The following is a 23964-nucleotide window of genomic DNA, read 5'->3' as shown; positions in this document are numbered from 1 at the left end:
TTGGAGTGAATTCCAAAGCTTGGGGTCTCAGAAGCTGAAGGATACCAATATTGAGATTTAGGAACTTTAGAGAGCAGATTTGAAGAATTGCTTGTACCTGACCAAAGGGAAGGTGGGGGCAAACTAATTGTACTCTTTGTATAATTCTATAGATAATGAAATAATTCTTGACTGTAAAGAGTTGTAAGTCAATACCTTTTTACTTAGAGGCCTAAATCTTTGCTAGTTATTGCCTCAAAACATCAAGAAGCAACATCTGCAGATGTCATTTTATGAACAGCCACATGAAAGAGCAGGCGTGCCCTCAATAATTTTTTGTATGAGGTCTATTGAGTCCCATATTGAAAAAACTAGTTGACAAATTGTAGTTGGTGAAAATGTAATCCCGTTTTAAAACACAAATCCTTCTACTGGCATTGAGAACTATCTGCTGATTGTTATATGCAAAAAAAATCCTGTAAAAGTGAACGGGTCCTTCAGAAACAATCCAAATTTATGATTATGGAAGTGATGTGAAGAATTTGAATTCATATTTCTAATTAACTGGGGCAAAGAGAGTGTTCTAACAGATGCTAAAGTACAACAAAGCAACCTAGATTACCCTGATGTTCATCAAATTGAGCTTATCTCTCACATCTATATCCTAAATGATTATAATTTATGTGTTCACTATGAGAAGCAGAGTTAGCAATTATGCTGCAAAGTATTCCTGGAAATGTCATTATATAACCTCCAGTGGTTGTTAGTCCAAGAGCTTATTCCATTCCACTATTCATTCCACTAATAACCAGTTGACTAAAATCACCAACAATAGTGAAGAATAGCAGTTTCCTTCCACGTCCCTATGTGATTTCTTTCAGCTACTAAATTGCTATGATCCAAAGATGCCAGAAATAATCTCAGGGAAGTAATGGACGTACAGAAATTAGGCCAAAGATGAGGTGAAAACTTTTGTCGAACTGGATGCCCAGAAGACCCTGCAACTAAAGTGGGGGATGTAGCTGGAGAACATGATCGGATCAAGGATGGATCCCTAAAGATTTTAGATAAAACATTATGTTGCTGAGAGCCTCTTTTATTTCAATTATTACTGGAGGACACGGGCTATCATCTATCAATGGCAAAAAGGTCTGGGATGAACCTTACTCCAACTGACTGTGTCAAGGACTAGAGAGAAGACGAAGAGGAATAATGGAACATGGTCACATTCACTGGATGTGTGGTGTATTTGTATATACTTATGTAAACATGGTTAGATAATGTAAGTACAACATGTAAAGATTTCCTCACTGTTAGAAAAAGAACCACTATTTGAAGACTTTGTATCCTTTAAAAGTTATTATGAGTAGAATTTATCCACATTTTAATTGAATCCAAGATCCAGTTTAGGATACATGACCAGAGGATGGTAAAACAGGAAAATAGGAATGTACAGGTCTGCTTCACCATTTAACACAATTATGGCCGATCATTCATTTCAGTGCCATGTTGCTGCTTTCTCCCATATCCCCTGATCCCTTTAGCATTAATAAATACATCCATCTCCTTCTTGAGTATATTTAATGAAATGAATAACTTTTAAAAAGGGCAAGAGATAAAGGCTGTGGTGAAGACAACCCGAGGCCTGTTAGGAGGCTCTAAATATTTTGTGTGTGAATTAGTACTTGCCTGAAAGCACAGTGCAGTGGACAAGTGGAACAAGGAACTTTGTCCCAGAGACAAGTATATGTGAAGCATGTAAAAACCCACCCAGTGAAACAATGAACTTAGAAATATGTATCATCTTATTTACAGGGGTAACATCAGATTGGGATATTTCCTGGAGTAACCTTCTTAAACTCCCTCTAGTGAACCTTTGCAAAATCACCCTCTGAAATATGATAAAAATGATCTGCCTTCGCTCCATAATTTTGCTAGTCTGCTCTTCTGTCAACACATCAAATGCTAAAACATAATTCATAGGCTGAAAAACTCTTTATTTGCTGGATTTCATTGGTAGTGAATGTGATAAGCCTTGTGACCAGAAATCAAAGTATATTTCTAATTTGCACCCTTCTCCCTGTGGAAGAGGAATTCCCCATCTGAGTTCTAATTATAACTAGACTGGTCTGGAATGGAAATAACTAATGCATTATTTTACAGTTCCACTAGAGCTTTAGCCAACACAGTAAAATTATTAATTCTCTTGCTTCAAGTATACAAGTTATTCCCAACAGCCTGGTATGGCCCTATATGTGACTGTAAAAGTTTATCAAATAATGGTGAGTAAGCACTTATTCCAGTGTTATATGGAGCAGACACCCAAATATAAGTTGTGGGGTTTATTATTAAGTGATCTAATTCACTGCAAAACATTATAAAACCCACAAGTAGCCATTGCTTTAAATCAACTTTAAGTATCTTTCCAGTCTCCCGCTGGTTATGATGGTAAGCTACAAAGACTTCATGAGCAGTATATTCCTGGGATGGAACATGCTGCTAACTTCATGGTGCATTCACAATACATGCACTGCCTATAGAGGTACTGTATCTCCCAAAATGATATAGTAGTGGGTTTGATTCCCCATATACAAAATACTAAAATTTCCCTTGGTAGCATGGTTAACACACCTCAGTAAGGTCAGATGTGACACTTGGCCTCACGTTCCTGTTAAAATTTGAAGCTGATAAAGAATTTGATAATAATAATGATGGCACTTACCTTTCTCACGTGATGGTTTAGCCTGGGTGTTGCCCACAATCTGCCAGTATGTGCCCTTGGATCCACGGTGTGTGACCTTTTTCGAGTGCTCTTGTACATCCCCAGTGGAGGTCCTGTGCTGAGTGCCATCAAGAAGTGCAACACAGATCCCTGAGAGAAAGAACAACAACGGCAACAAGATTATCACACAGCCAAAAGCTAGTCACCGTTAATCCAGTGGCAAAATCACGAGGCATGGGAGCACATAGGGAGTTCTGTGTGAGTGGCGCAGTGAAACGTTGAGTGAGCTCACCATTTCAGAAACTGTTCAACAGCTTGCACCACTGAACTCCTCCTGCAGCAGGTGCTGTCTACATATAGCCCTCATTACCAGCTTGGAACTGCCGGAATGGAAGAACTTTACCTCATCCTAAGAGAAGTCATATAGAGAAACGTACTTGTGCAAACATAGAGCCAGGCAGAAATGTGTGTGTGTGTGTGTATATATATACATACATGTATGTTTGTGCTTATAAAAGCACAAATAATTCCAGAGATGAATACTTGTGCCTGATTTGTTACCCACTGACATTTCAAGATCAATCCATTCGTTACCTTGCTGGGCAACTTTCCAGTACCTGGAATCCTACTTCTCAACATTAATTTACTATTTCTTTGGGCATCATAAAATTCTCTTACATTCAGTCATATCTCCTTGCATTACTATTATATTAATGGCTATTATTTTCTGCTCATGTGAATGCAGTTATTTAGCAACTCAGTGCCTAATTTAGCTTCTTAATGAGTCTAGTAATTTCCTTGCTTCTTTTCTGGCTCACAAAATACTCTTGTGCCAAATGAATCGCTCCATCCATTTGTTATTCATTTATCCTTTCAGCCACCTTGCTATCTTTATAGTGATTTAAGTTGCCTGCTGTGGTAGCCCAGGTATCAGAAGCATACAGGAGTGTAGTGCAGAGATCATTGCTGCTCACAGACCATGCTCGAGGTTCAAGATCTTCATCTTCAAGTGCACTTTTCCTCAATTAACAAAGGCTGTGTTACTGCAAGATAGATACCACAAACACTGAAAATCCTCTTAATGCACTGGAAGGATAACCAAAGAACGCTAACACCCCGATCCTGGGTTCCAGAACCCTGACTGGGTTCAAAAGAGTAGAGATCCGAAATAGAAAATGTCACTGTTGTAAAGGGTTAAATTATGAAGAAATGGCTCTTGGAATTGCACATATATGTTTAACAGGTGTGCTGGGTAGGAGATAGTTTTCTTGCTAGTAGCTTCAAAGTGACTGGATGATTTAATTAGACAATCACAAAAAGAATCCATTCCTTTGTTGAGTTAATTAAGAACAGGGCTAATATTAGAATTAGAATCAGGCTTTCCAGGAATGAAATCTAAAGACAATTGGAAAATGGTGATTAAAATCTGGAATTCTCTCTCTATAACTTGTGGATTCTGCACAAAGTGAATTGTTAGAACTGAAGGTGGCAGATTTTCATGAGGCAAAGGTGGAAAAGGCACGTCAAACACATAAGTAAGAGCTGAGCTATGAAGTGATGGAATAAACACAAGAGATTCTACAGATGCCGGAAATCCAAAGAAACACACAAAATGCTGGAGGAATTCAGCAGTTCAGGCAGTGTCTATAGATGGGACACAGTTTCAGGCCAAGGCCCTTCAAGAGATTGAATAGACTTGAGGGGCTGAATGGCATGTTCTGTTATTAGTTTCATATTATTCTCAGATGTCTTCAGTTGTCACAGTTCAGCCCTCTTCTCTGCTGAATGATGGCTCAGATCTCCCTATGCTCTTGAAGGAAATACATGTACCAGTTATTAGTCTTAGCAGATTGCCCAACCATGCTAGCCTTTATAGATCATATAAATATAGGCCAGAGAAGAAGACTATTTACTATGCACTATGTTGAGAGTCCTTTATATTGGAGCCAAAGCCCATTCCTAAGTTGTAGTGGTCTTTAAACTACAGATATCACTTTTTTATTCCTCTCTGTGTTCATCATATACCATTATACCACACCATTCCACCAGCAACTGAGGAGTGGAGACTGAAGTCAAAGATGATGACAAAAACTGTTCAGTCTTCATCAGGATCAGCTCTTTTCTGACTTCTTGCTTTCATGGATTGGTTTATTATTCAGGGGCTAATATGATGGATAGTTGTATTGATAAGTCTGCTACTGTAGAATGGAAATGTCCATGCATGGTACATCATGGTACATCGGTCTTGATAGAGATACTACCTGGCTCTTGGAGTGAATGTCATATTAGAGTTTGTGTTAAGTGATTCTTGATGAGATTATCTTCTTCTGAAGGATAAGGGATGAAGGCAGGAGTCTGACAAAACAGTGTGGGTTCCCTTACAAACACCTTGATCAGGGTTGTCTGCTGGACCTAAAGACCACTTAGTTCATCCTTCTACATCCACCTCCGGTGTTGTGGTCACTGTGAGTCTTGCAGTTGGAGCAGTAACCACTTGCTGAAGGGTATTGGCTTCAACTGCAACAAATCATCAATCTGGATAAAATTCAGCAGACTTTTAAGGGAAGGAAATTGGTTCAACCAACATTCCCCAAGTGATCTCCAGCTTAAACATGCTGTGCAAGTTAAATATCATTTATTATAAGCTGATGCTTGTGGTAACTGTAGGAAGTCAGGAAGTGCAAGAGTGTGAGATTTCTTCCAAACTCAACACTTCAACACAACTTCATTGCTTTTTTTTGGGGATGCGATTTCCAATGGGACTATAAAAGAGCGCCAAGAGGCACAGATGTGAAAAGATCGTTCCTGCAATTTTATTCTGAGAACTACAATGTGGTCAGTTGCTGATACTGCTATAGTATTTCTATAGCAAATGCAGTTTTTACTCATTTATGTAGGGTAACTGTTTTGCCCTCCTCCAGTGGACTGTGTCATTGCTAGAGACAGAGCATCCTGGAACCTGCAGCAGAGAACTGGAACAAAGTGATAAGTCTGTTCACTGGAAAGCTACATGCACCATCCATCACGTGTACAATCTCTCAGCCAGACCATCCTCGGTCATCATTTGCAGTCCTTATGATTCAGCACAGAGCTTAGCAAACATTCAATAATTTTAATTTTTATTTGAGAATTTATATTTTTACTAACAATTTAATGATTTAATTTTTATTTTTGTTTAATTGCTTTTGAACTGTTAGACAACGTATATAGATCTTGCTTCATGTCACCCAGCTGGCATCATGGATCCAGTTTGTGTTTTGCCGTAGTTGGAGTCAGCAGTACAATGCAAACCCTAGCACTGGAGGACAGCCACAAACAGGGCAAGCCCAGTCCAGCAAGGCACTCTGACGGTGTGCCAGACGGAAACACCGGAGAAAATAGAATAAGGAACCTGCTTGGTGATGTCAATTGCCGCTTCTCAAGCCAGGGAATTTCTTCCGCACAGTCTTGTGGAAGTTTGCACAGCCGGATTCAGAATTTTGGGCTCACATTGGCTTAAATATTCGTGCTTGTTTGTAGCAATTTCCCCTGATTGTTTCAGGAAGCGAACGATGCAGGTTACCATCACTGGACACACATCACTGAATGTACTTCCCCTTGAGCTTGACGCACACTGGCGTATGCGCAGCACTGCCGTCAATGTATCCCAGCTGAGAATAACCCAGCAAAGGAAACTTTGGTAAATACACCATTTGGTTTTTGGAAATGAAAATGGGTGGAAATTACTTAAACTGTCTGATTTTCTGTTTCTCTTCCTCATGACCAATTCTTTTCAGAACAAATCCTGAAACATTGGGCTGTTATATTAAACATCCAGTAGAATGGCAGCTGCTCATCATGTTCTGCTTCTAGCATCAGGGGGCTCGCCACAGATCCGATTTATTGGCATTCAGTGTTACAGTGAATTCCCACACCATAGCCACAGAATATTTAAGGTTACATCGCATTCTTCGTCTGTTTCACATCCAGTGCTACAGAACGGACAGGCTGGAACTTGTTGAAAGATGCCGGTACATCTACATCGACACTTATTTCCCAAACCCCACAGTTATGTGCCTGAAATTCTGGGACATTATCTCAAGGATGGAGTTCCCAAACTCACTGGGCAAGCTCTGTGAGCGATTTCACAGCAGTGTCTGCCGTTAGCTTCTTTAGTGGGGTCTAAAGCTGTGCACTAACCTTCTGCAGCTCTCCAGCAGATAGGTCTTGTTCTTTTTAACCTACCTGAAGTCTGAATGGAGTGGATCTGTCAAGGGAAAACAATAACTCCAAAGAAATTCACATCTATTGGTTTGCTTTTATGGCCTAACTCTTTACAAATATATTTTAAATGATAAAGAAAATTCTAAATGTTTTGTTTTTTTCAATAATTTTAATTTTTGTTTAGGAATTTATATTTTTACTAATAATTTAATGATTTAATTTTTATTTTTTGTTTAGTTGCTTTTGAAGTGTTTGATAATGTTTTTGAATGTTTTGTATATCAATGTTATTTCATCTCACCCATCTAAAAGCATGGCATCACCCAAACTCTTTTATTTTGGACCTGGATTTTAATTATTGACAGGTTAATATCTCTGGACAATAACATGTAATCAGATCATATGCTGGTAGCTGCCAGCAGATTCTAGCCTAATTTGCTTGAGCTGGCAAATCACACAATAAGGCCCGAACCAAAGGGTTAACCTGCTATTTATGGACAGCACAGGGAAACGTTCTGATACCATATTCATTCAGATTCTGCGAGGACATCTCTGTGACTACATAAAACAACCAACTGAGTGGGGCCTGAGGGTGACCCAGCCTGGAACTGTGTTGCCCTGAATGCAGCAAGACGATCAGGTTACCAGGTGTAACCGGAGGTTAAACAAAGGATTTTACAGATCCTTAGGACAGTCTCATTAACAGACATCCCAGATTTCTATACTTCATCCAGGCCAGCTTTAAAAACTTCAGCAAGATCTCAAGGGGTTTCTGCCCCGCACATCTGTATCTCCCACCTATTCAGGCAACAAGATAATAAACAGGAATTCTGCTACAGTGATAATGGTTTGTAGACAATTGTTAGCCAGCCAAACTGTTCTATGCAAGCTTTCAAGTTCAACTGGTTGGATCTACAGCAGCTCCAAACTACAGCACTACCTCTGTTCAGAACCTGCACCAATGCAGTACTCTCTGAGTACAGCACCTCCATTAGTGCAGGGTTGCCTCAGTACAGCAGCTATAACAGTGCTGCACCTGCAGCAATGCAGCACTCCTTCAGTGCAGGACATCCAGCAATGCAGCACTGAAGGGTCAGTCTTCTGTGTCCCTGCTCCATGCCTTTGACCAGTTAGTGGCCCCTCTCTGCGTCATTATTTACCTAATACAGATGCTCCTGAAATTATAAATGCCTGACTTATGGGCGCCCCGTACATGCAAACAAGCATCTGGGAAACCAGTGTCAGCTGCACTGGGGCTGCGGGCACCTTCTGCCAGGGTGGGGCAGGACCATGCGCCTTCTCTCCCCACCCATCACAGTGTTGCAACAAACCAGCAGGGTTTGGAGCCAAGCAGTCATCGAGCCTTCAGAACCGGCTGGTGGCTGCTCTTCTAACATCTGCCGACTCTCCTGTCACACTTCATTCTATTTGTTTCCGATATACGAATGGTTCAGTTTGGGAGCAGTTCTCAGTAAAGGAACCCTGTTGTAACCTGGGGGCTTACTGTACGATGACTCATAAGGCAGTGAATTCAAAGTGCACACACCATTACTGCAGTAATTCCCAGGGCAACACATGGAGTCTCTGTGGCATCGCTTCTTCCTTCGTCTGCAGGAGAGGCAGGTCGGGTAGCCTTGGTGGTGTGAGTGGTGACAGTAACCACTCGGCACACATTCCTTATCGCTGCTGCATGCTTGTTTCTGAAGGATAGAAAAAAAATCACAAAGTATACTATTAAGATTTGATTAACAATAGTAACAGTAAGTGAAGCTAATGCTGCAGATGGTTCTGTAGAGAGGGTGGGGAAGATGAGAGCATGGTGATGGTGGGTGGGACCAAAGGTTGTTGAAAATCCACTCAGCACCTTGCCCTGAAGGGGAGAGTATCAGGTTTTGATGCACTGTTGGTTGAAAAAGAGTGGCTGCACTCAGTAAAATCCCTTGCGTTATTGAACGCTTGTGAAAGATAGCTTTGTCTGAAATCATTTTCACACAGATATCCTCTTCTTATCTCATTCACAATGTCATGTCCCCTTGTACAATGTCCCCTTGCTCCACAGTAACCATCACAGATTTTGCTTCTCTATTTGCTGTTGGGTATGAAATGGTGCAGAGAACAGGAGTATAATTAACACAACAGCATTGTAATTGGAAGAGTCATAGCAGACTGGTGTAAAACTCCCAAGGTAACGATGTAATTATGTAAACTACAGTGACATTTCTGCATGCTGAGTTGGAAAATCTTAAATGTCTTTTTACAATGAATATATAATTAGATTCATAAATCTAGCCATTACAATAAATAAAAATGTTACTAACTCAATGTTTTCCCAATCAACTTTTATAGGAGAATTTCTTATGTCAGCATGCTGTAATCTTACCTGTTAGTGATTGCTCTACAGTGCCATCACTGCTGGGAGGGTGTAATTACAATTTACAAATTTATAAAAGGAAGGGTTTCAAGATTGAAATATATTTATTACGTGCATATTGAAACATACAGTGAAATGCATCATTTGTGCATTTTGTATTGTATTGTATTGACATTTTTATTGAGTGTATTGAGATAAGTCCTTCCATGGCCTCAGGATCACACTCCAGAGCACTTTGTAACCGATGAAGTAAAGAAATATTTTGGAGTTGTTATCTCTGTCTGAATGTAGCCATTTAGTGAACAGTAAGGTCCCTCAAACTGAACTAATACCAGATCATCTGTCAGTGTGCATTTTGACATTGGTAAATTTCATAATAAATGCAAGAATACATATTTATAAAATGTATAAAATAAAGACAGAGGTATAATTTCAGAACAGATCCATAAATCACACCTGTTCTGGTCCAATTATCCCCCTGAATTTAATATCTAAATAACAAACAATAATTTGCATACATCATTAAGCTAGACGTTATATAATAAATTCATCTTTCATTCTGCAGTTTTTAAAATACTACAGTATATATATTTAATTTTTTGAAGAAATCTGACAAATATACTTTTAATTTTAGCTGTAATGCCGCAAAAGGTCAAGCAGCATCTGTAGAGGCAAAGAGCTGTTTGACATTTCGTGTTGGCACCCTGCGTCAGGAATGCATCCACTGCCTCCACAAATTCTGACTGACACACTGTGTTCCTTTGGCAGTTTGCTTTTTGCTCTTGATTCCAACATCTGCAGTCTCTTTTAAAAGGACAATTTTAAAGGGAAGCCAGATGAAATATTCTTCTGTTTTAGTTGCCATGTTCCGAATTCCAGGCTGCCCCAAAGCAATGACATCAGCGTTCAGCTAGCATACAGTATAAAATGTGAGTAATGACTACAATATTACAATCTGATTTAAGGATTAAAAAGAGAAATGATAAATCAATTTATTACTCACTTCTCATTAGATTATCATTTTATAATCACTGCCATGTATCTGTAATTCTTTATGCAGAGTCTACACAGAGAATCCCCTGGAGATCCACAACAAAATCCATGCTATCTTTTAGTTAAGTTTTGGTCTGTATAGTTACAACACTGTCAGGAGTAATGCTATCCACTTATAGTCGGCAGTGTTGGTCTTGGGTCTACTGTACTACCTCTGCCCTGAATTAAAAGATTATGACTTCATGCTCTATATACGAGACTGGAGCGTGTATTCCAGACTAACATCACAGTGCAGGAGGTGCTATTATTACTCAGATGGTTGTTGTATATAGTTGCTGAAAATAAAAAGGAAAACTGAAAAATTAAGTTGTGTTTGGGACACACGGAAGTAGAAGTTAGATTTGGTACATCATAAGAGCATTGCATACAACACAAGTTCTGCAAAATGATTGCAAAATATCTTGAAAGTGAGTGTGCAATGATGTTAACATAGCTTCCACCTCAAACAGCAGCGTTCAACAGCCTCACTCCACATAAATAGTACATTGCCTTCCCACTCTCCTTACATCATACTTTGCTACTTTATAATCCATATGACGCTGTTATTGTTCATTCACCTAATTGGTTTATATCCCTAGCAGGTCTTTAACTCAGAATTTAGAAAGAGTGTTACTTGATCTAAAACTGGCATTACATAAAATTGATTCTGCCAGCTGTAATTTCTGAGTGAAAATACATTTCAAAATTTGAATTCAAGCTATGATCCATGTTGTTATAGAGCATAGGAGAATACAACACAGAAACAAGCCCTTGGGTCCATGATGTCTGTGCCAAGCATGATACCAATTTCAACTAATTCCTTTTGCTGCACATATACCTCCATTGTTTGCTTATCTGCGTGGCCATCTACAAGCACCTTAAATGCCACTATCATATCTGCTTCCACTAACAACCCTGTCAGCACATTCTAGGTACCACCACTCTCTGTGTGAGAAATCCTTGCCAGGTACAACCCCTTTACGCTCTCTCTCAATTTAAAGCCTTCTGGTATTCAATATTTCTACTCTAGGGAAAAAAAAATATTCTGGCCATCTACCCTATCTATGCCTCTCATAATCTTATAAGCTTCAATATTGCATTCAGGAGAGAGAAAGAGAGGGACGAGAGGGAAATAAATGCATTGTTTAAGTGATGTGAGACTGTTGAATGCTGCTGTTGTGAGAGAAGTTTGCATAACACAGAAAGATGGCAGGCACGACAAGAAATCGAGAAGGTAAATGGGATGATAGTGAATGGACTACAAAAGTGAATAAGTTTTGTTATAAATGTACAGGAATTAGCTGAGATCATGCCTGAGGTATTGTGTATAGGTTTAATCTACTTAGTTAAGGAAGGATATACTTGCCTTGGAGAAAATACAAATAAATCCACTTAATTGATGCCAGATATGAAGGAGTTATTATATAAGGAATGAACAAGCAGATGGGCATTCTACATGAGCTTCGAAGAATGGACAGCAATATTATTGAAAACAAGATCCCCAGCAGCTTGATAGGATACATTCTGAGAAATGTTTCCTATGGTGATTAACCTAGTACTGGGAAATATGGCCTCAGGACAAGAAATTGGTCTTTTAAGATTAAAAAGAAGGAATTTCTTCTGTTAGAGATATGTGAATCTTTGGAGTTCTCTACTTCATGAGTAGGAAGGGCTGAGTCATTAAGTATTTTCTGAATTACAGGGAAAACCACAGCATTGAGGATCGCACATGAAAATGAGCTAAGGCTTTAATCTTACTAAAGGCTTGTAGGGACATTTATTCTGCGTCTAGTTTTCATGCTCTGAATAGACTGTTAAACAGAGATCCCTGTCTATCTTTTAAATGAAGGCAAGTTTTCCTGGCACATGAAAAAGATGTATGTACTCAATCATGTATGGGAAGTGGACATCACTGGGATATATTGTCTATCTCTAATTGTTCCTGAAATGAAGAAGTCGTGAATCAACCACATTCTTAGTTCTGGAATCATATGTAGATCAGATCAAGTAAGAATAGCAGATTTCTTTCTCTTAGTAGGATCAGTGAACTAATTAAGTGCTTGCAATAATTTAGCACTTTCAAGACCATTGTAACTGAGACTAATTGAATTTTAATTCCATATTCATTTAATTATAATTTTATAATTTTAGTGGAACTGAAATTTGGAAAAAGAGATCACAGCTCCTAAAGACAAGCATGATAATGAACAACATGATTTACAAATAAAAAGTATAAAATATAATAAAGTATGCTCATATTAAATTTGTAGAAAAGTCATAAATTCTGGAAGTTTGCAATATTGGGAATATTGTTCTGCCCACCTCACCAGTCTTATTCAATAATATTCCCTTGACAATATAAGAGTTCCCTTGGACAATTTTTACATATATATCATTGTACTCAGCACTGAAAGAGGTTTGCAGCAAAAATATCAGATTCTGAACTGAGGCTTTGGCAAAAAGGTGACTGATGATTCAAAGGTTTTTCTTTCTGTTTGTGTTCTCTTGCTGATTAATTGGCCGAGACACAGCATGATCCACACAAGAGCGAGTTCACAATCCCCTTACTAGTTTCAAGGGGATAATGTTCCCACTGTGAGCAAACTGTTCCTCTTGTAAATAATGCTCTTCTTTGGATTAGTTTATTCTCAATAATGTGAAGTGCTATCATGCTCAAGAATATTCCACAACAACCTGAAGACTCCCTTCTTTTTACATTATTTTACGTTCGAGAAGCAAGTCTTTCTTTCCTGAGGTTATGAAATCTAACATGCTAGCTCATTAATCCTACTGGGAACATACTGAGTGAGCTTTGACACTGGTCAGCTGGCTGACTTATTTCCACATCACTGCCAAAGCTGTTCCTTGCCAGTGTCAGGGACCTAGACAAATACACTTGAGGAATGACTTTCCATCTTCATCTTGCCAAGATGGCCAATCTCCTCTCCTTGTCTTATGACATTCAGAATTCATTGAGGAAGAGAAACAGATCACACTTTTTCCACACAGAGGGTAGAGTGAGTGGGTATATGGAACAATCTGCCAGGGGAAGTGGTAGAGGCAGGTACAATTACAACATTTAAAAGAAAGGAGAAAAGGATTAGGTGGATATGAGCCAAACATGGAAACAGATTCTTTGGCCCAGGCTCTGGGGCGTTTAGTGAAATTCTGTCTCCCAGCTCCAATGGCCCAGTCTCAACTCTGTAGAAGTCGGCACAATCACCTTGTCACCACTAGGTTCTCCATTTTCACCTACACTGCCAAGGGCATATAGACTTGTATGTTAATTGGACATGAGGTTAATTGCAAGTAAATGATATTAGCTTAGATTGGGATCTTGTTACCATGGACCATTTTGGCCAAAGGACCTGCTTCTCTACTGTATGGCTCTGACTCTACCATAAATTACCCCAAGTACAAATGAGATAGGATTGTAGAGAGAATAGATTGGAATGAAAATTAGTAAGGGAATGGCTTTGCTCTGTGAGCTGGCACAGATTTGATGGACTGAATAATGTCTTTCTACACCATAAGGAGTCAGAAGATCATAGGGCAACACATTCAAAATGCAGGAGAAACTTAGCAGGTCAGGCAGCATCTATGGAGAGGAATAAAAAGTCAACATTTTGAGCTGAAATTCTTCATCGGGATTCCAAGGTCATAAAGTTATGGTGACCAAGTTGCCTGAGCTTGTCCCATTTGCCTGTGTTTGGCTCATGTCCACCTAATCCTTTTCTCCTTTTTTTTAAATATTGTAATTGTACCTGCCTCTACCACTTCCCTTGGCAGATTGTTCCATATACCCACTCACGTTACCCTCTATGTGAAAAAGTTGTCCTTTAGATCCCTTTTAAATCTTTCCTCTCCCACTTGAGATTTCTGCACTAGTTTTAGAATCCCTGGCCCTGGGGAAAGACTGTTATCACCTTACACTCCTGTACCTAATAAAGTAGCTACTGAGTGATTGTTTGTTGTTTTCTGCTGCTGTAGCCCATCCACTTCAAGGTTCACCATGTTGTGCATTCAGAGATGCTGTCCAGTGTACCACCGTTGTAACATGTGTTACTTGAGTTATTGTTGCTTTCCTGTCAGCAGGTACTAGTCTGGCCGTTCTCCTCTGATCTTTTTCATTAACAAGGTGTTTTCACGCATAGAACTGCTGCTTAGTGGATTTTTGTTGTTTTTTGTACCATTTTCTGTGAAATCTAGAGATTGTTGTGTGTGAAAATCCCAGGGGATCAGCAGTTTCTGAGGTTCTCAAATCACTCCGTCCAGCACAAGCAATCATTCCATGGCCGGAATCACTTAGATCACATTTATCCATGTTCTGATAGCTGGCCTGAAGAACAACTGAACCTCTTGACCATATTGGCATGCTTTTATTGTTGCCATATGATTGGCTGATTACATATTTGCATTAATGAGTAGGTGTACAGGTGTACCTAATAAAGAGGCCACTGAGTTTATCTATACCCCTCATGATTTTATAAACCTCTTTTAAGTCACTCCTCAACCTCCTAAATTCCAGGGAAAAAGTCCCAGCCTTTCCAGCCTCTCCTTATTAGTCAATCCTTTCAAGTCCAGCAATGTTTTTGTAAATCCTTTGTGCACCCTCTGCATTTTAATGACATACGGACTTGGGGAACTGAATGGTAATACTCAACAGAACAACCAATAAGATTCATCCACACTGACGAATAGCTAATGAGGGGCTGGGTCAAGGCTCCCTAATTTGATTCCTGATCTAATTTGATGTGTTATGCACTTGTTGCATCATCTGATGTAGAAAAGACAAGAATAAACTGATTTTATTGCCCCAGGCTATTAGCCACTGACCAGCTGGGAAATTTCAAAATGAAAGAATTTAGAGATTTAGAAATGGGTGCCATGGTAGCTTAGCAGTAGCGACACACTATCACAGCTTGGGGCATCAGAGTTTGGAGTTCAATTCCAGTGACGTGCGTGAGGAGTTCGGAGATTCTGTCCATAAACACGGGTTTCCTCCAGGTCTCCTACAATCAAAGATGTACCGGTTAGTAGTTAATTGGTCATTGTAAATAGTCCTGTGATCAGGCTAGGGTCAGATAGGTGGGTTATTGTACAGTGTGGCTTGCTGGGCTGGAAGGACCTGTGTTATACTCTCTCTCTAAATAAGAAAAAAAAAATTAGTCTAAGGGATATTTTGGCTTAGCTACCACTAACTAGTTCGAGTACTAACAACATTTGATCAAAGATATTATTAGACAATAGATGCTTTTCATAAAACTGCATCTTCAGAAATGAAGGTGATGCAGAAGAAAAGCAAATAAAACTTAAGCATACTTTTATCAAAATAAATCGAAGCGATCGCATGTTTTCATTCAGTTTCCAGAATTTATTTGCAAAGAGCTAAGTGCCTCAAAGCAAATGTCAGAACCTACAGTAGTTAGGTCTTTTTTTGGAGTAAAGAAGCTGGATAGGAGATTTGATAGCGGTTCAGACACAAAGTGCTGGAGGGACTCAGCAGGTCAGGCAGCATCAATGGAGGTGAACACAGAGTTGGCGTTTTCAGCCGTGACCCTTCGTCAGGGCTCAGAGTCTCGACCCGAAACAACGGCTCCTTATTCCTTTCCACAGATGCAGTCTGACCTGCTAAGTTTCTACAGGTTTTTGTTTCTGTTGCTCTGGTTTTCCAACCTGAAGAATCACTTTTGTTTTGGATATAGGGGTACAAGATCATGGGTTTAGGTCAGAGAAATTGCTCTGGGTAGTGGGTGATTGATGATCTGAGGCACAAATTCAATATGTTGGGTGGAAAGCACAGGTAGGATGTGAAGAAGGTGAACTGGGACTGATTAATCAAAACTTTCAAAAGGGAAGCATGGTATTAATGTATTAAGGAGTATGGTATTAAGGAGTTTGATGGCCAATGCTGACACTCTCCTGCACTCTCTGGCTCTGTGACTGTGCATCTGGGAGAAATTAATTTCTCGGGCTATGGGAAAAGAGTAGGGGTATGTGGCATAATAGATAGTCCCACAAAGAGTTCCATATGCACTCAGTGGGTCAAAGGAAACCTTCCATTCTTGAATCATTTTTGCTTCTCAGGTCTAGTAAAAATGTAGAAGAAATACAATCTGCAACAATAGATGTGAATTATAGAAACACTAGAACAAGAAGAGGCCATTCATAGCCCCTGGTGTCATTCAATGGGGTGTTGGCTCGTCTGTTCCCTTCCAAAAAGCACCATTTCTCTTATTCAATCAACTGATGATCAAAACGTAAAAAACTCAGGCTGACTTCTCATCAACAACTGTTCCAAACTTCTAACACTTGTCAAGAGTAGAAATGCTTCCCAAATTCAGTCATAAAAGATACACATCTATTATTTTTTTTAGTTCAGGCTTACTAAGCCAGTGCCAATTATATAAAATGTTTCTTTACTCTATCAGTTCAGCTAAATAGCTGGAAATTTTTGATCAAATCATCACAATTCTGGAGAATAAATTAGTTGTTTGTGTAACCTCTCATGGAGTCATAGAAGACTACAGCACAGAAGCAAGCCTTTTCGCCCATATAGTCCATGCCTAGTCACACCTAGACCATAACCCTCCGTAGCCCTCCCATCCATGTGCCTATCAAAATTTCTCTTAAATGCTGAAATCAAACCCACATCCACTACTTCCGCTGGCTGCTCATTCCACCCTCTCATCACCCTCTGTGAAGAAATTTCCTCTCACTTGCCCTTTAAATGTTTCACTTTCAACCCTTAACTCATGACGTCTAGTTCTAGTCTAGCCTCACTGAACTTCAGTGGAAAGAGCTTGCTTGCATTTACCCTATCTATACCTCTCATGATGTTGTATACTTCTATCAAACTTCCCCTCATTTTTTGATACTTTAGTGAATGAATTCTGAACCTGTGCAACCTTTTCCTATCCCTCAGGTACTCAGGACTCAGCAACATCTTTGTAAATATTCTCTACGCTCTTTCAATATTATTGACATCTTTCCTGTAGGTAGGTGACCAAAACTGCACACAATACTCCAAATTAGGCCTCACCAACGTCTTATACAACTTCAGCATAACATCCCAAATCCTAAGAATAGGTAGATACTTTATTGATCCCAAAGGAAATTAGTGTCACAGTAGCATTACAGGTGCACAGATATAAATATTAGAAGAGAAGTTGAAAGAATTTACAAAAATGTCACCACAAACAGTCTAACAGGAGGCAGTCATCACTTCCCTGGCTATAGGTTGACTCATTATAGAACCTAATGGCCAAGGGTAAGAATGACCTCATATAGTACTCTTTGGAGCAGCAGAGTAGTCTTAATCTGTTACTAAAAGTGCTCCTCTGATCAGCCAAGGTGGCATGCAGAGGGTGAGAAATATAGTCCAGAATTGCCAGGATTGTTTGTAGGATCCTTTGTTCTACCACAGCATTTAGAGCGTCCAGTTTGACTCCTATAACAGAACCAGCCTTTCTAATCAGTTTATTGAGCCTGTTGGCATCACCCGTGTTGATGTCATTGTCTCAGCACACCATTGCTTATAAGATTACACTGGCAACAACAGACTGTTAGAACATGTGAAGGAAAGGCCTGTATACTCCAAAAGACCTCAGTCTCCTCAGGAGGTAGAGGTGACTCTGGCCCTTTTTGTGCACAGCCTCTGACTTGGAGCTCCACTTAAGTCTGTCATCCAGGTACACCCCCAGGTACTTGTAGGTCCTCACCACATCTCCATCCTCACCATCAACTGTAACAAGGAGCAATGCACGCTTAGTCTTCTTAAGGTCCATCACCATCTCCTTTGTCTTACTGATGCTGAGCTGCAGATGATTCAACTTGCACCATTTGACAAAGTGATTCACCAGGGCCTGTATTCATCCTCCTGTCCTCCCTTTATACACCCAACTATTGCTGAGTCATCAGAGAATTTCTGCAGATGACATGACAGTGTTGTATGTAGTCCGAGATAAACGGGGTAAACAGGAATTGCACTCGTACTTTGATTTATGAAGGCCAATATGCCAAAAGCTTTCTTTACAAACCTATCTACCTATGATGACACGTTCAAGGGAGAATGGATCTGTATCCCAAGATATCTCTGTTGTACCACACCCCTTAGTGACCCATCGCTCACTGTGTAAGTTCTACCCTGGTTTGTTCTTCCAAAATGCAACACCTCACACTTGTCTGCATGAAATTCCATCTGCCATTTTTCCAGCTTGTCCATATTCCACTGCAAGCTTTGATAGTCTTCTTCACTGTCCAAACCTGGTATCCAGTTTACCACATTAGATGGCAAACGAAGGACGCAGCACCAACCCCTGCTGCACACCACTAGTGACAGGCCTCCAGTCAGAGAAGCAACCACCATCACTCTGTTGCCTCTCCCTTGAAGCCAATGCCTAATTCAATTTACCACCTCATTTTGGCTGCCAAGTGATTGAAATTTCTTGGTCAACTTCCCATGCAGAACCTTATCAAAGACTTTGCTAAACTCCATGTAGACAACATTCACTGCCTTATTTTCATGAAATTTCTAGGTAGCTTCCTCGAACAGCTCTATAAGATTGGTTAGACATAACCCACCACACAGAAAGCCATATTCATTATCCCTAATCAGTCCGTGTCTATCCAAATATGTATATATCTGGACCATTGGAATACCTTCCAATAACTTAGCCATTACTGATGTCAGATTACTGGGCTATAATCTCCTGTCTTAATCTTAGAGCCTTTTTTAAACAATGGAATGACATTGTCTATCCTCCAATCCTCCAGCACTTCACCGCTGGCTAGGGACATTTTAAATATCTCTGCTAGGTCCCTAGCCTCCCTTAGGGTCCCAGGGAACACCCTGTCAGGGCATGGGTATTTATCCACCCTAACATGCTTCAAGACAGCAAACACTTCCTCCTCTCTAATCTGTACACAGTCCATGACTTCACTACTGCTTTGCCCCACAACTATAGACTTTGTGTCCATTTCCCGGGTAAGTAGAGATATAAAAATTCCATTGAAGATCTCCCCCATATAGTCTGAAATTGGATCTTAGCGGCAAGATGAGTGACGGTCTTTGCCATCGAGACAGCATTTGATATTTGGCATCAGGATACCCAGCCAAACTGAAGTCAATGGGCATCAAAGACAAAACACTCCAGTGGTTGAAATCATACATTGAAGAAAAGGAAGATGGTGTAGTCAATGGAAATCAATTATCCTAACTCCAGGGCACCACTGATGGAATTCCTCACGGTGGTGTCCTAGATCCATCCATCTTCATCTGTTTCATCAATTATCTTCCTTTCCCCGCAATGTCAGATGTAGAAATGTTTGCTGTTGATTGATCAACTCTATTCTCAACTCCTCAGCAAATAATGCAGCCCATGTCTATATCTAGCAAGTTTTAAACAACCCTCAGGTAAGGGCTGATAAGTGGCAAGTAACATCTAGGCCACAAAAGTGCCAGGCATTGACTATCTTCAACAATAGAGAGTCTATATATCACTTAATATATTACCATTGGCAAGTCCCCCACCATCAACTTCCTGTGGGTCATTGTTGACCAGAAACTCAGTTGGACTATCCATGTAAATACTGTGGTTACAAGACAGAATGGAAGCTATATATCCTGCAGGGAGTGATATCTCCTGACACCTCAATTCTTTTCTATAATCTATAAACCACAAGTTAGATGCATGTTGGAATACTTCCCACTATTTTGCACAACTATAGATCTAACAATGTTCATGAAACCTATCACTTGAAATGATCAATAAGCAAATTGTTTGGAATTAAATGTCCTTGCTTGCTCTCTCAGGGCTGGGTGTGTCTACACCCACGCCATTCCCTGCCCCGGCTCTCCTTCTCTGCCGCCTGTCCTAGATCCCTCCTGTGGTGCTCCAATCCTCACCATTCCCAACATCCATTGCTCTTGCCGGATTTACAAAACTTAATCTCTGTTCAACGATGACAAATACAGTACTGTGCAAAAATCTTAGGCACCCTAGCTACAGGTATATATGCGTGTGTGCTTACGACTTTTGCACAATACTGTAAATGTTGCTAATGTACCTGCCTCTGGCAGCTCCTTCCATAGACTGACCACTCTTCGGGTGGAAAAAAAGTTTCAAATTAATTGGAGAACTTCAGTGAAATGTTTTTGAAAGTTGTGGATTCTTTTACTGAATTCAGCTTGTGTTGTTGAAATTGGAGCTCAACCTCTGAATGTCAGATTTGCTTTTCCTTGAAATCCAATGTATGCTGCATGTATAACAATGTTGGGCAATATGTTTTGCTTCAGTCTGATACAAATAATTGAGCAGTAAGCAAAATGGCCTCTCCTGTTGCTATAAAGTGGCTTTCAGTGTGAAAAAGCCATGTTGTAAATAGCAAATCCTATCTTCAATCTTAAACCAGCATTCATTCAGAAATATACCTGAATCAAAATAGAAGAAGGAAACTCAACATTTGATAGATATTTATACAAAAAAAATAATAAAATCAGCCCTACCCTTACACTATTCTAATGAATCCAAATGACAGTCTGGGAATGCCAGATAAAGATGAGAACACACTTGCTAGGATTCCTCAAGAAGTCTGTGAATCTCAGGCATAAATAGAAAATGGAGACATAAAGTACTGAAGATGCTGGGATCTGGAGCAACAAGCAATCTGCTGGAGGAACTGAGCAGGTGGAGTATCATCTGCGGGGAGAAAGGAATTATTGATGTTTTGAAAGCCTGGATCAGTTCCTGTGATCCCACAAATGATGTTCATCCAGCAGAAGAAAAACCACAGGAGGTGGACATTGAGAAAGGGTCTCACTGAATTCCCATCAGAGATGGATGTTCATTCATCCAGCATATCGCTTGTTACTTAAATATGGATGGGTATACCTGAGAACTGTGCCTCAGGAAAGAAATGTAAGGTGTTATGTTGAAGTTTAGAAATCTCATGCAACATGAGAATAAGGGAATCCAGTACTTGGATCAGGAAGGGCAGCTCTGTGTACACTACTCATCCTCACAAAGTGAAGTTAATGTATTTGGAATCCATGAGGAGTGCCAAGACCATTATAGGCACCAGCATGCTAAAGCCCTGCCTGCCACAAGTCTGTACCTGTTCAGATATAGGGGAGGAAGGTTATTACTGATGAACAGGAGATGAAACCCACCAACCCCCAGAAGTGATGAGAGTGATTCTAATCTGCAGCTTTGATATTGCATCATGCGGGGGTGTTTCAGAAAGGAATAGTATGGTAGAACAGTAATGCTACAGGGAATCCCAGCTCTTATGGACATGCTGCTTTCCAACTGCAGGGAAATTAATCTTCACTGATAGCATCCTGGTGGTTACGTAATCCTTACCTTTCCACCCACTGCTCCATGTAGCTTTGAAACTTAGGAGCTTAGATGTTAACCCTCACTCATAACATCATATCATTTACACAGGTTTTGAAAGCATTGCCTTTAATCTCATTTGTTTTGTTATCTGACTGTCTCTTTGTGTCTTGCTATTTTTGTACACAGATTAAAACAAATATCATTTCATTTTCTTAGCAAAGCATTTGGCAACTGTGAATATCCCAGATACTTTTTAATCATTTACTGTTGCTGTTTATTCCCTATTTCCCTCATAAATGGTTCCTTTCCTTTGCCTGTTGCTCTCCTAGTCTGACCCATTTGAAGTACCCTTCTGTTGTGCCTCTACCTTTCACTCTTTCTCCTCCGTCTTCTAGAAGAACAAAATCAAGGTCCAAATATCTTACATAACTGACAAAAGTTCTTTGCAAATGCTATTCCCTAGAACAATACATAATAACATTTACAACATTTTTTTATCATGTGCATGCTATAAACTTGGCACATTGGAATTTTAATAATTCAAGAGTAAAGTACAATGCAAGAAAATACAAACTGTCAAGTATTTTGAGTTAAGCAAAATAAATAACACATCAAAATGAGATCTAATTAAGGAACAGAGCTGATGTGTGCTGTGAAATATCAAGATTGTTTTGTAGATACAATAAAATCAACTTTAACCCTTCAGTCACTAGTCATGACGACATACTATATAATAGAGAAGCTACACAGTACATCATTCCTAGGATGTGGACGTACAAGAAAGACGTTGAAACATGCAGATTTTTTTTCACGTGATAATTAGGAGATACTTAATATTAGGCAACTTTGAGATAGATTCCTTCTAGCGGTTGAGAGGTGGAGATAACTGTAAGATTAAATGTTAGAGATTTAACACAGAGAACAAAAGAAGTACTTGCTTTTTGGCTGTAGAACCACTGTTAGTAATTAAAACAGATGCTATGCCTGATAAACGATAAAGAAGAACAATGATAATAGAACAGAAGCTCAGGATTAGGAGTACTGTATGTGGACAGTAAACAAGCTCAGTTGTATGACGAGACTCTGTATTGTAATTTTTATGCAATTATCCTGAAAAACAATGTGCTAAAATGAGATTACTTCCTTGTGTGCATATCAGTAAATAAGATATCTTCCTTTCATATTTTAAAAGTGGCCCTATTATCACATTGTAGTGCTTCCAACTACATTTCAAGAGAGTCAGAATCAGGTTTACTACCATTGAGTTAGGTGATGTGATATTTATTGTTTTGCAGCAGCAGTACGGTGCAAAGACATAAAATTAATGCAAAACAAAAGGAATAACCAGTTTAGGATTAGAGTACAAAGGTAGTGAAGCCCTTCCTACAACTGAACAGATCTTTGGAGCAATCAAACCTGGAATACTGAGTGCTGTTTTTTTATTTTCTTGTTTAGGGAAGAATATATTTGCCTCAGAGAAAGGACATATTTTATAGGATTAATTACTAGGAAAGATGACTGATGAAGAAAAATTGAGTGAAATTGGGAAAACTGAGAGGTAAACCTTCTCAAAACACTTGAGGAAGTTTTACAAGTTGCTTTCTGTTTTGGGGGCGGGGATCGTAAACAAAGGGACATAATTTCAGAATACATAGACACTCAATTAAGACTGAGATGACAGACACAGGATAATGAATGCTTGGAGTTTCCACTCAGGAATTGATTATTTTTATGGCTGATATAAACAGTCTTTGGACCACAGAGGAATCAAGATCTATGCCAGAATATTTGAACTGAGGCTGTGGATCAGATCAGATGATGTTAAAACTTATTTAAATTGTGGTGTGACCTGTTTATTTTATCTTTACGCTCGATCCAATTTCTTCAGCATTCAATGTAAAACTTGACTCACTTTGTAATCATGTCACTTCAATGTAAACAGGCCAGCCTGATACTTGTTCATAAAGTCATGGTAATGTGATCTTCCCCCATGGCTTGCCCTACCTCTCTTCCCTGTAAGCTTTCTTTTAAAAGCCAGTGGTACCTTTTAAGAACTCTTAAGTGATGCTCTCTTTGATTTGCTACATTCTTTCTAACCAAGCCAACTTTAAATGCATGTTATTGTGAATTGAACAACTTTTGATGGAACATCTGGAACAACTTTTTGCTTCTCATACCTTCTATTCTCCCCTAAGTATCTTGTTTGCCTCTCCCTCACCATTTTTAATTAACATGTTGCTGTTGGTAACATTACCAGAAAACAAAGCACCACTTTCAATATTGACACGGATAGCATCCAAATCTGTGTCTGCACCATAT

The 23964-nt window shown here is 39.5% G+C and overlaps 1 protein-coding gene across 1 annotated transcript in view; it reads right to left on the bottom strand.

The window, feature by feature from the left end:
• dkk2 (dickkopf WNT signaling pathway inhibitor 2) overlaps nt 1–23964 on the bottom strand; it is a 35238-nt gene that overhangs the window by 5293 nt on the left and 5981 nt on the right. Inside the window, exons 4-5 of the mRNA XM_059965384.1 lie at nt 8450–8603; nt 2702–2851 (exon numbers count right to left, since the gene is read on the bottom strand). Coding sequence (XP_059821367.1) covers nt 2702–2851; nt 8450–8603 — 304 coding nt within the window. The remainder of the gene's footprint in view (nt 1–2701; nt 2852–8449; nt 8604–23964) is intronic.

The sequence above is a fragment of the Hypanus sabinus genome, chromosome 3 (assembly GCF_030144855.1).
Source record: "Hypanus sabinus isolate sHypSab1 chromosome 3, sHypSab1.hap1, whole genome shotgun sequence".
Lineage (NCBI taxonomy): Eukaryota > Metazoa > Chordata > Chondrichthyes > Myliobatiformes > Dasyatidae > Hypanus > Hypanus sabinus.
The sequence above is the reverse complement of the archived record's forward strand: the minus strand, read 5'-3'. Positions and strand labels throughout refer to the sequence as shown.